Below are 12,819 nucleotides of genomic sequence, written 5' to 3'. Positions count from 1 at the left end.
GGGTCACATGCAGTTCTCTCCATCAGGTAGGATGTTTCCTCATTTGACTACCTATAATACAGCATTATGCCAGTTATTTTCTCTACCCTATTCCCATTGCTGCCCAAATATATAATATTCATTGGTCATGTCTGCTGGGTAACTACGATAAAAACTCCCATCTGTAAAATGAGAGTGAGAAATACAGAACAATCACTGACCCATTCACCCTATCTCAGTCTATCAGGCAAGAAATACAAAGATATCCTACTTTTGCATAAAGCTACGTTTCTTGGTTAGCTCATCTCACTGTTTCTGGTAGTATTCTCTAGGATTAACTATCTTGTCTAAAACACTTTCTGACACATCTGAAGGGGTGTGCTTGAGGCTAAACAGCTTTTATCGCTTGCTGTTACTGGTGCAGGTTTAGAGCCCAAAAGTTGCTTTAGGGTTCAACTACAACATTGCCGCAGATCAGGTTTGTGGTTTCGTTAGTAACACAACATCAACAACAATGCCCAGATGACTTCTAGTTGTTGTTCTTTTCACCAGTAAATTTCTTGTGCAAGCCACCTCAGTCCTAGAATTTAGTCTAGAAATAATTCTTAATACTGGTATGTTTTATTTATTTGTTAGATTCTAAATTTAGCTTATCCTCATCTCCGTCATCTCCGTGGTGGATTACTTGAAGACATTGCTGAGTACAGAAAATTTGATGTTCTAATAGGTACTGGATATTACTCATTTTTAAATTGTCCATTTGTACCTGTGACCAAGGTTGCTAGCTGTCCACCAAAGTTCTCTCTTCCCATTCCATTGGGAAATTTTCTTCTAAATAAGACTCCCTAGCCAGGGACTACATTTCTCCCACCTTTTTGTCTCTGTAGGACCATATGACAAGTTCATACCAATAGAAAATGAGTGAAAGTAATATGTGTCACTTCCAGCCTGAGATTTTTAGGACTTGAGACTGCTTTCTCCACACTTCCTCCCTCCATCTAGCAGCTGCAAGCCCAATGTCCTGGATGCCCTTGGAATCCAAGTGCTGAAGGAGGCAAAAGATCTCCCAGCTTTAAGACTGCATAACTGCCTGGAGCAGAATCTATCCATGCACTACCGCTCTGCACACCCTGCGCAACTTAGCCTGTTATTTGAATTAGAAGTACTTTACTATACTAAGATACAAAAGATTTCAGATTTTTCATTAAGGCATTTGTGCCACCATGGCTAACATAGAATCTTGTTCCTGTATGTCAAGTATTTCCCAGGTTAAAAGTTTTATTCGGGAGAAGATAACTCAAAATCTGAAAAGGCCAGCTATTTGCTTTCCTAGATTTCTTGGCACCTTGGTGTGGGTATAATCCACATTCTTCTAATGACAGTCATCTACCCTGAACTTGGTTATTGGAGCCATGGTGCAAATTAGGGACTGTGGAGGATCCATTCTGGGATGATAGTAATTGAGCAACACTGAAATTTATGGAAATTTTGTGAGCTATGCAGTACACATTTAGTGAAATAATTTGGGCTTGAAAATAGTCCCAATTGATTATCTTGGCTTGCAGTTCAGAGCCATGACTAATACTCTATAGGAGATGATTGAGACAAACTGAAAATAATGGTCCACCAATTAGATCTAGGCAAAGGACCAGGAGTGACTTTTAAAGGCATTGTTGAGTATATGAAATTTACTTTTTAAAATTATCATGAGACTAAGACTGTGAAGTTTTTAGGATTAGAAAAAATACATTTGAACTTTTTAATTGGGAAATGCAATTAGCTGTCATTTGATGTTTCTACCGAGAGAATCAGTCCTCAATGCATCATTATTTGCTTTATTCTTTCCTAGCAGCTGAAATAAAAAAAAGGGGTACTTCGCTATTATTTTTAGACCATATTAACCAGAAAATGGCACTAAAATCTGCGTACTTTCTCAAGAATATTTTCCTATTACGTATATCAGTATTCTGAGTTAATGCCTGCTTAAATCAACAATTTGATAACACCCGTAACACATCCTATGTATCAGGTGAAGTAAATGGTAGACCAGTTGATTTAGTAAAGGACACACTAACAGTTCATTTTTGATCAGGGGAAAACATTCCTGTAAATCATTGTTATCACCTTTAATGATGACATTCAAAAAAGAGATGTCTACATTGTGAACTGTCATTTTCAGTTCTCTCTTCTGCCCATCCCCAAATCTTCCTGGAACACTAAAAAGTCATCTAAACTGAGCAACATTTCACTTTTTACAGGAATTTTGGAAGTTCTCTTTCCCTCTCTAAACATGCAGCTTTCACTGTGCCCGGTTATGAAACTGATTATTTCAGGGAATTAACTTGTATGGTTATTAGCCTTTTTACTCTTTGATCTTTCATAATTCTGAGCCTATATAAGGAATGAACTATTTAAATGACATGATGGGATTTTACAACAAGGGAATTAGTAATATCACAGAAGAAATTATGTTGTTCAATTTTACCATAACATTAATATCTTAATTTGGTTTAATCAAGGGATACTACCTAAGAGTAAATATCTCAGAAAACCTCTAAGAGAAGATTATTAATATTTTGAAATATAAACCACCTAAGGTTATAAACAATATTAAAATGTAATAGTCTGGCTCATACTGTAAATTATAGCCTTTTAACTTTTTTCTTTCCTTAAAGAAAGATATACATTTTATTGAACATAGTAATATATATCACAGTTAATTTCAATTAGCAATGGTAGTGACAACAGAAATCCTAGATGAATGTGATCGGTAAACAATTCAAAAATCTAATTGAAACATAACTTTCAAGTTCCAATTTCTTTAAGTTGTTTGTCAGATTCGTTGCAGACCACTTTTAACTCAGGATTGCTGCTGTCATATTGGCAGTGGTAACTAATCACTTATCTACCTTTGTGTCAGTCTGGGTTCAATCGTTTGTGTCAGTCTGGGTTCAATCAGAAGAGAGAAAAAATACAGCATTTTGAACAAGGAAAGTTTATTTTTCAATAAAAAATTATCTACAATAGGGATTGGAGTAATGAGGGATTGGCTAGAAGTACAGAGAACTCTAAAGGATTTATGAATATCAGATATAATATTATATAATGTGTAATAACAACTGCCCCTAGGGTTGAGTTAGAGTGCCCAAGGCAGAGTTCCTAATCCCCCAGTTCCCCTGGGCTGAGGTTCACATCTTGTAGAGGCCATGGTCATGGCCCACCAAGGTGGAGAAGTCACTGTGATGCCACACTGATAGGATTTGCTGGAAATTTACCCTCTGAGGTTCCAGGTCTTTCCTTGTAAGCTCTCCTCTACAAAAATATCTGGGGCAGGGGGCAGGGCTGGAGGGGTACAGGTGACAGAATTAGAGCCTGAGCCTGGTGAAGCTGGCCATGTTGCTGGAGTGGGCAATCTGGGGAAACTGCAACACTGTAGGAGCTGAGCTCTGGCGAATATACAGACAGTGCAGGAGACAGACACCAGACAGCAGCACATGCTGCAAGAGCCTGTGAGCAAACAAACCAGAACAAGGAAGAAAAATACTTTTTCTCATTCAGTGTCTGTCTTGCATCATTTGCAGGCAAACCTTGAAATTGTGCCATCTGATAAAGGAAAAGTATTGAAAGGGCCCAGATCCATTTTCATAGGGCAAGGTAGAAGGGTGCATTTGGAGTTGAGTGGCAGGAAATGTATTATCAGCATAGCATGGTACTGAAAGTAGGATACAATCTCTATAAAATTTTAGGTATTACTAAGACCCTATCTTGGAGAGTCAGATATCATAGAGGGATAATGAAAGTGATGTGTGTATCAGCATGCTTATTACTTAATTCTAGTGCTACCACACACATACACACAAAAAGGATTATTTTACGTCGCAGACTCTCACTTTCTGCAAGTGCAAATTGAACAAATTGCAGTAAACTCACCATTTCAGTTACATTGATTGTGTCAATAATGGTTGGAAGAGTGCTATATTTAAGCTTACTATTCTTTGTAAATATGATTAGTCATTTAGAACAAATAAATCATTTTTAATATAGCTACTAATAAGAAAAAAATTTCACAGTCAAGGAAGAGTTTCATTGTATATAGTTTTTGACATATCCTAATTGGCCAAATTATCTTAGTTGGCTAATAAACCTGACTCTCAGTAAAGTTCTTCATAATTTCCACAGTTTCTCAGAAAAGCGAAATTGATTGGGGAACATAAGTCATATGAACTAGGCATTTGCCCAGGAGTCATATGTTTAAACATGTTCAAGTACGGGGACTACTTCAGCATGAAATTATCATCCAGTTCATCAGCATTTATTTTTTTCATTAGGTCTAAGGTGTGCATGCATGTAAAGCTTTGTAAAGCATTTTAATTAAAGTAAGTATCAATTTAATTAGAATAGATTTAAATTAACTGCATTTAAAAATCAATACAATTAGATGAAGTTATTTCTGATTATTGCAAAATGATAAAGGCTGTGAAAGTCATACAAGATTGTTGAATCTGTGCTTGAATTACTTCACATCATTACAATAAATTTAAAGAAAACAGCTTTCTATGGAGTTGTTTTAATTATAGCTGACCTTTTAGTTATTTTAACATGGACTGAGTAAAATTATGCTATTACATAAAAACCCAAGAAAAACAGCTGTCTTATATAGACCAAGAGAATATGGCATTGAACGAAAATATAAGGAGGAAATAATTGAAAGCACAATTTTCATTAGTGGCACATAAATTTTCTGTTAGGAAAAAAATTATAACCTCTGGACACCTACTAAAACATATTAAGTTAGCACCCGGAAAAACTGTATGTGTAAATTTATTTCTGAAATAACACATAAAAAGAGAATTGACTATCATGGATTTCCTTTTTGTACTGCCGTGTTGTTTTCCATGTTAAAGCAATATAAGGGCTTAAAAATGATATCTCTCATTTGAACATTGAAGTACGTAAGTGAAATTATATATCTATTGCTTTTTGTGATTTTTAAAAAGTCTCATTATTTTTAGAGCATATCTAATATTTTGATTTATTATCTCTCTTTTTTTTTTAGCTTCACCATGGGTTGATAATAGTAGAACTCCAAATAAGATTGACCTTTATGATGTACGCAGAAGACCATGGTAAGAATTTTTAGCTAGCCATGAAAAGATAAAATAGGCAAGAAGATATATATTTGCTAAAAAGTCAGAATTTTTTATTATTAGGATGAGTATTAACTACTTATTGAAAGTGATCTGATTTTTAAAAATAAGTAAATATAGGTAAAGGTAAATGAAAATGATGAGTTCAAGTGGGTAATGCTAATTAATATAGGTGAACCCATTTATCACATTCATTTCAAATGGACTACTTTAAGTTTTATATTTAATCTCAGTACTACACCTCTTAGCTGGTATGGATTTCTATGGCAGGGATCCAGTTTGTTTGGAGTAGAGCTCCAGCAGAGAGATGAGATAGAGTAGGAGATAATTTGCCTCTGGCAGTGAACTAATGAGAATTGGCCCCAAGGTAAAAGCTGCCCCTAGTCATATTCATATAGCTTAGGTTTTATTTTTTTTCCAAAATGAAGACTTATTTGTTCCTCACTACTGAAACAACTTGTTCTCCTAACATAAAACTGGAAAAATACCAATAATTTGTAATTGGACTTACTGGAAAACAACTATTTTTGGGTTTTTTAAAACTATTAATTGTATTTATTTGCTTTTTAAAAATGTATTTAATGTGTGAATTTTAAGAAATGAGTTCACATATACAGTATAAGTGCTTTGTATCCCACACTTTTCATATCAATAACTTTTGAGTACATATTCATGAGAAAAGACACATACCATCATTTGAATGAAGACTATATGGAAACTTATTTATGAAATCCCCTATTATTGGACGTTTAGGTTATTTCTAACTTTTTTCTAGGGTTCAGACAAATTGCAAGAGCATAATGTTTGATTCCAAAGACTTGTATTTAGAGGCTTTTAGATGTCCTTTTAAATATCCCAGTAGCAATTTATGTCTACACCAACCATGTTTAATAGTGACAATTATTACTAATTTACATATTCTTCCTGTGGAGCCATGGGGCTGTTGAGTGGAGCTAAAAACTAATATATCGTCTTGTTTTAATTCAGGAATTGGTTGTTTTGGAGGAGACTTAGAAGCTGGGTGCCAATCACTAGAGGCAGACATGTCCTGTCTTCTCTTATCTTCCCATTGAGTGGCATACCTGGACCAGCATTAAGATACTAGGCATCAGCCAGGTTTGCTGTCCATGAAAATTCACCTGCCACTCTGCCACTTTACCTTCTTATCAAGCAAGGGTGCAGGTTACAAACTCCAACTGCTTCCTCAACACAGAACTAATTGTGCTGTATGTTGTCTGAAAACTAATTGGAAAGTTAACTGGCAGCCTCCTGAGAAGTTACATTTACAGTGATGGCTTCAGAAATAAGTAAAAAAATTGATGTCAGGTGCAGCCCTTCCTGTCGGAGAAGTCAGGCCCCATTCCAGTTGGTGGCCAGGCAACGTGAGTGAGCTTTTGGGTCAGTCATACACAATCAAGATGATCTCTCTCCACAACCACTGAACCATCTGCATAAATCTCTTCTAGAGTCTCTTTAAAATGCAGAGATTCTGATTCCACGGGGTTGAATTTGGAAATTAATATTCTGAACTGATTCCCCAGGTGATTCTTAAACACTGTAAAGTTTGAGAGCCATTGAAATTCTTGGTAATAACATCACATATTGCCTAATTTTAATCTCTTTATTGGCCAGTTATATTTCTTTTTTGTTGATATTGCTTTTTGATGTTCCTAAGCCACTTATCTATTTTTTGTACTTATTTTTTACATTTAAAAACATGACAGTCTATTTTTCATTAAAGTGACTTTTAAACCTGTGGTCAACAATTGGAGTTTAGATAATTTAGTTTTTCCAGGAAAAATGTTCTTCTCAAAGTTAAAATATGTTTCTTCATCTTCTGTTATAAATATCAAAAAATGTTAAATATTATGCTTCTGACATCTCTATTGTTATATTGGATATTGCTTTTATCAAACTGACATTGAAGAATATGAATAGAAAACCATTGTCTACTTAGATAGAAGTGGGTCTTTGCTTGGGGAAAAAAACTTTGTCTCAGAGTCAGTAAGTATCAATTCAACAAATATCAGTGTTTGATATTTTGGAAGAGAAAAGCATTTATTACAATATTTGTTTCAGGTACATCCAAGGAGCTGCATCTCCTAAAGACATGCTTATTCTGGTGGATGTGTGAGTTGTTAAATACTACATATTTATATATTGAGAATATGGGAGGATTTGTGGATAACAGTAGTATGGTGGGACTAAGAAAGGTTTGATAGGTTAAAAAAGAAACAAAGAAAAATTATGATGACTTTTATATTCAGGCAATGAAGCCATATCAAGACAATAACAAAACAAATTATTTAATTAAACATGAAGAGAATCTATATGGGTATTCATATATTAATATTACATATCATATAATGTTAAATATGAAATATATTAAATAAGTTAATGTTGGAACTTGTTCGGGCATGGTAGCTTCACACCTGTAGTTCCAGCTACTTGGGAGGCTAAGGTGGGAGGATTGCTTGAGCCCAGGAGATCAAGGTTACAGTGAACCATGTTCCTGCCACTGTATTCCAGCCTGGGTGAAGAGACAATGTCTCAGAAAAGAAAAAAAAAAAAAAATCTGGGACTTTTAAAAGTGAAATGGTGATATACAAAAAATAATTCCTTGAGTTTTTATGTTGGTCTCTTTGTTATAGTGCTTCAATTCAAGATATATGTGTATGTTTGCAAGTGTACACGTTTTCTAATAAGGTTGAAGATGTAGAAATTGAAAAGATTATATCCTGCTATGGAGATTTACTTTTTTAAAGAGCAATAATCAAGGAATTAAAATAAACATGAAGTGTAAAATGTTTAGGTTACTCATGTTTTTCCTCAAGAGAAGAAATGCTCATGTTTTTCCCTGAGGAAAAAAAAAAAAATCTTTGTCTCATTGGAAGAAACAAAATCTAGTAATTTGGGGACAGCTAAATCCCACAGGCAAGTATTAACATTTGAATTTTCCCCATTTTAAGCTCAAGTAAACCAATTTAATTTAGTTGTCCAAACTCTTATAACCCAGTCTGAGAAAGAGAAGATAAATGAATTCAACAAATGTAATTTAAATGTTAATTCTTATTTTATTTCTTAAGATGCATTTAAGCCTCATGTTACTTTAATTAAATTATGGATCTTATATGCTAATCCTTGATCTTCTTCTTAAGTATAAGTCAATATATTAATGCAATATATTATAATCCTGTTGGATGTATAATAATATCCAGAAATAATGTCATTTCAAAATCTACAGAAGCCAAATTTATATCCCAAACTTGAAAATGTATAAAGTTTAAATACTATTTTCAAAAATTCTTTCAACAGAAATGTATTGAGGTCTTCCTACACACAGTGTAGTAACATAGAAACAAAGATGATTAAGACATAGTTACTGGGACCAGACGTGGTTACTCACGCCTGTGATCCCATCACTTGGGAGGCTAAGGCAGGTGGATGGCTTAAGCCCAGGACTTTGAGACCAGCCTGAGCAACAAAGCAATATCTCATTTCTACAACAAATACAAAAGAAAAACCAGCTGGGCATGGTGGCACACACCTGTAATTCCAGCTACATTTTGGAGGCTGAGGTGGGAGGATGCCTGAGGCCAGGAGATGGGGGCTACAGTGAGTTGTGTTCATAGCCTGCACTCCAGCCTGGGCAACAGAGCAAGAGCTTGTCTCAAAAAAAAAAAAAAAAAAAAAAAAAAAAAGGAGATATACCTAATGTAAATGACAAGTTACTGGGTGCAACACACCAACATGGCACATGTATACGTATGTAACCAACCTGCACGTTGTGCACATGTACCCTAAAACTTAAAGTATATTAAAAAAAAAAAAAGACATAGTACCTGATCTCAAAGATAATTCAAATGTATTAGGTAAACTAGACCTTAACAAATAACAAAAATAATTGTAGAAATTAATAGATATAAAGTATGACATAGCACTAAAGGAATACATAAGAGATAGCAACTTGATTTAATGTATCAGGAAAGCATTAAGGAGATAAAATTGGGATTGAATCCTCATGGCTCATATTTTCAAAGGCAAGCATGGGAGGGGAGAGGAAAGACAGTGGAATTTCAGGTGGAAGAATTGCCAGAAGTGAAGCTGCACAGGTAAGTCTGGGGACATTTATGGAGGAGGTAGAGGATTGAAAATGCCTTTGCAAAATTTTGACAGTGAGACAAATCTGACATGGTTGCCTCTATCTTGTTTCTAGCTTCACAGGCTGATTGGCTGCTCATTCCTGGGTGTGGGCCAAGATAACTTTGGGAGAAATTTAGTTTATAGTTTAAATGATAATAGCCCTTCCCTAAAACGAAACTGCCCTTATAAAACTAATGAAAGGCTACCAAATTAGAGGATAAGAGAAACTTGAATTCTACTAAGATGTAGATGTAGTTAAATAATTACTAGCCATTATTCTGGAGGTCACAAGATTTGCAACTTCCCCTATTATTCCTGTAAATAACATCACTATTCGAGAACCTCAGATGGGGCTTTTGAGATATCTTTTCAGGCTTTTGCATTTCTAGCAGATGGTCCCACGGGGACTTGTGCCTCAACCAATCCTGTGCCCCCCACCCAAAAGTGGGCTCAGCACAAGAGGGCCATTTTCCACACCCCTGTGATTTCATCTTCAACCAATTAGCAGCACTCATATCCTAGCCCCCTGCCCATCAAACTGTCTTTGAAAAATCCCTAATCTCCCTCCGAGCCTTTGATGAGATTGATTTGAGTAATAACACCGTCTCCTGTCTGGCATGACTGGCCCGGCATCAATTAAACTCTTTCTTTACTGCAATGCCATGGTCTTTGTTAGTGCAGCAGGCAGGAAGAACCTGTTGGGTGGTTACAGGGAGGAGAGAGAGAAAATGCCAAAATGAAAGGATTGGAATACAGGGCTATTGAGATTTCTGGCTATTTAGTCGGTATCTATGAGCTGTTAAAAATATTAGGTCAGGATGTGTTTCTAGAACTTTCACCTGTTAGCATGTGAAGGAGACTAATTGCTGGGTTGACTGGCTATTACTGTAGCTCAGCATCTTCGTATAATGAAGACTGAGCCAGAGAGGAGTGAGGATGGAGAGGGGACCATAGCCTTGGAACACTTAAGTGGAATGAATAAGGGATTTTGCCTGAATGCACAGGAAGGTTGAGAGGGAAGAACAAATTGGATGGCTGAGACATAGACTCTTTGGTACCAAGAACATAAATAGGAATGAAAAATATGTTTGGAAGTAATGTGTCATTTTGGACATTCAGTTGTAGTGGTTCAGCAGGCAGCTCGAAGGATAAAACCAGGAAAGTGTTGGGAGCTAGAGATGTAGAAGTGGGGGTTAGTCGCCTAGAGTTGAGCCAGCCCTGCACATAGGTGAAGTCACCAAGTATTGTAGAATATGTAGAGGAAAGAAAAATGAAGAATAAATTCTAGAGGATATTTACTTTAGGATGCAGAACAAGGCATTTTCTTGCAAATCTGTTATCATAATTGTTATGTGGATTTATAATTATTGTTTTTTTTTTTTTTTGCATTTTTAAAAAAACTTTTATTTAGGTTCAGGGGTACATGTGCACATTTGTTATATAGGTAAACCACATGTCACAGACATTTGGTGTACAGATTATTTTGTCACCCGGGTAATAAGCATAGTACCCGATAGATATTTTTTTCTGATCCTCTCCCAGCTGAGGCACTTTCAAGGATGTTTCACCATTTTCTCTGAAAACTTCTGCTTCATGCACACACTTCACGAAACCCCACAGCTGATTGGAGGCATTCCTTCCTGTGGCCCATGTAGTTTTGCTTAACAATCTATAAACAAAGCCACTTAACAATGGGCTCCCTGGAGCAATGACTATGTCTATTAATCTCTCTACTCCTCTCTTCCTTCTTGGCTAACAGAACCGAATGAGTGACTATACCATCAGTATCCATATTTTTTTTAAATTGTCACTTAACATGTAATTTTGATAATTTCAGTTAGAAATGTACACATACTGATACTGGGAGGAAAAAAAGGCAGGATTTCTTATAATTTCCACTTCTATCAAAAAATGTAACTTTTTAAACTGATTTTCAAGGGCAAAATTATTATTTAAATAATATATAAAAGATCTAGGGTCAGTGCATACATTATCTTTCCTTATGATGTTCTTGATTTAATACATGATGAGTAACATGTATGGACCCATTTGTCTATTTCTAGGAGTGGAAGTGTTAGTGGATTGACACTTAAACTGATCCGAACATCTGTCTCCGAAATGTTAGAAACCCTCTCAGATGATGATTTCGTGAATGTAGCTTCAGTAAGTATAAGACGACTGCATTTTCCTGAATTAAATTTGCAATTTCTATCTTCTCCTGACTTTAGGTACTTTATACTTTTATCTTATAGAGGCTGAGACATTTTTGATATATTGCAAGACTATCTTACTGACCTGTCCTATTTTAGTGACTGATCTTCTTATAATTCTTTTTTTAAGGTTTTATTTATATAATATATATATATATATATTATACTTTAAGTTTTAGGGTACATGTGCACAACGTGCAGGTTTGTTACATATGTATACATGTGCCATGTTGGTGTGCTGTACCCATTAACTTGTCATTTAGCATTAGGTATATCTCCTAATGCTATCCCTCCCCCCTCCCCCCACCCCACAACAGGCCCTGGTGTGTGATGTTCCCCTTCCTGTGTCCATGTGATCTCATTGTTCAATTCCCATCTATGAGTGGGAACATGTGGTGTTTGGTTTTTTGTCCTTGCGATAGTTTGCTGAGAATGATGGTTTCCAGCTTCATCCATGTCCCTACAAAGGACATGAACTCATCATTTTTTATGGCTGCATAGTATTCCATGGTGTATATGTGCCACATTTTCTTAATCCAGTCTATCATTGTTGGACATCTGGGTTGGTTCCAAGTCTTTGCTATTGTGAATAGTGCCGCATGGATCTTCTTATAATTCTATGCCAGGATCCTTTTTGAGTTTCTAAGAATTTATCCCTGGTTAAAGTAATTGAAGTAATGACTATAAATAAAAAGCATTCCACATATTCTCCTTCACTCAGAAGAGCTTAAATAAGTAATATGAGCCCCTTTACTCACGGACACCGTTGAAACTCCTAGAAAATAGCAACTGGGCAGTATGATTATATGGCAGTTTTCTATTCATTATCATCCTCATTTCATCTTGGACACATATCTATAATGTATTATGTTTTTATAGTATGTTTTTCTTGTTAACATAAAAACCAATAGATATTTGAATGTGCTCTTATTAAAGTCTCCTCAGAACCATCATAGACCCTCTTACTCATAGCTAGAAAGTACTGAACTATGAAGCAAATGAAATAAGACAAACAAATGTTACCATGTCTCATTTTAATTCATAGAATTTAGGCAAAATGTTTCACGGCCATTTTCTGGAAGATATATTTACACTTGAGGTAAATATATTCATAGAGATGTGAAGAGGAGGAATTTGTGGTGAGGTTATTTTGTATTGAAAAATGGATCTGTCTCTGAAATGACTTGGGAGGAAGAAGTTAAAGTAGCTGGTCTGAAATTGATTTACTCACCAAGGGAGACTAGAAAGAAGGCAGGAGACTTTGTTTAGTCCCTTCTCACCTGAAGCTCCAGGTAACTAGATTATTGATATTTACTAGGAGGAAGAGAATTTATCCCTGA

At 35.5% G+C, this 12,819-nt stretch overlaps 1 protein-coding gene across 4 annotated transcripts in view; it reads left to right on the top strand.

Moving 5' to 3' along the window:
* Nucleotides 1-12,819, top strand: part of CACNA2D1 (calcium voltage-gated channel auxiliary subunit alpha2delta 1) — a 497,098-nt gene that overhangs the window by 372,452 nt on the left and 111,827 nt on the right. For all 4 annotated transcript variants that reach the window (XM_008976325.4, XM_008976323.4, XM_008976324.4 and 1 more), the window contains exons 8-10: nucleotides 5,036-5,105; nucleotides 7,206-7,256; nucleotides 11,333-11,432. In XM_008976325.4, the coding sequence (XP_008974573.1) occupies nucleotides 5,036-5,105; nucleotides 7,206-7,256; nucleotides 11,333-11,432 (221 nt within the window). The remainder of the gene's footprint in view (nucleotides 1-5,035; nucleotides 5,106-7,205; nucleotides 7,257-11,332; nucleotides 11,433-12,819) is intronic.

Source organism: Pan paniscus, chromosome 6 (assembly GCF_029289425.2).
Source record: "Pan paniscus chromosome 6, NHGRI_mPanPan1-v2.0_pri, whole genome shotgun sequence".
Taxonomy (NCBI): Eukaryota; Metazoa; Chordata; class Mammalia; order Primates; family Hominidae; genus Pan; species Pan paniscus.
The sequence above is the reverse complement of the archived record's forward strand: the minus strand, read 5'-3'. Positions and strand labels throughout refer to the sequence as shown.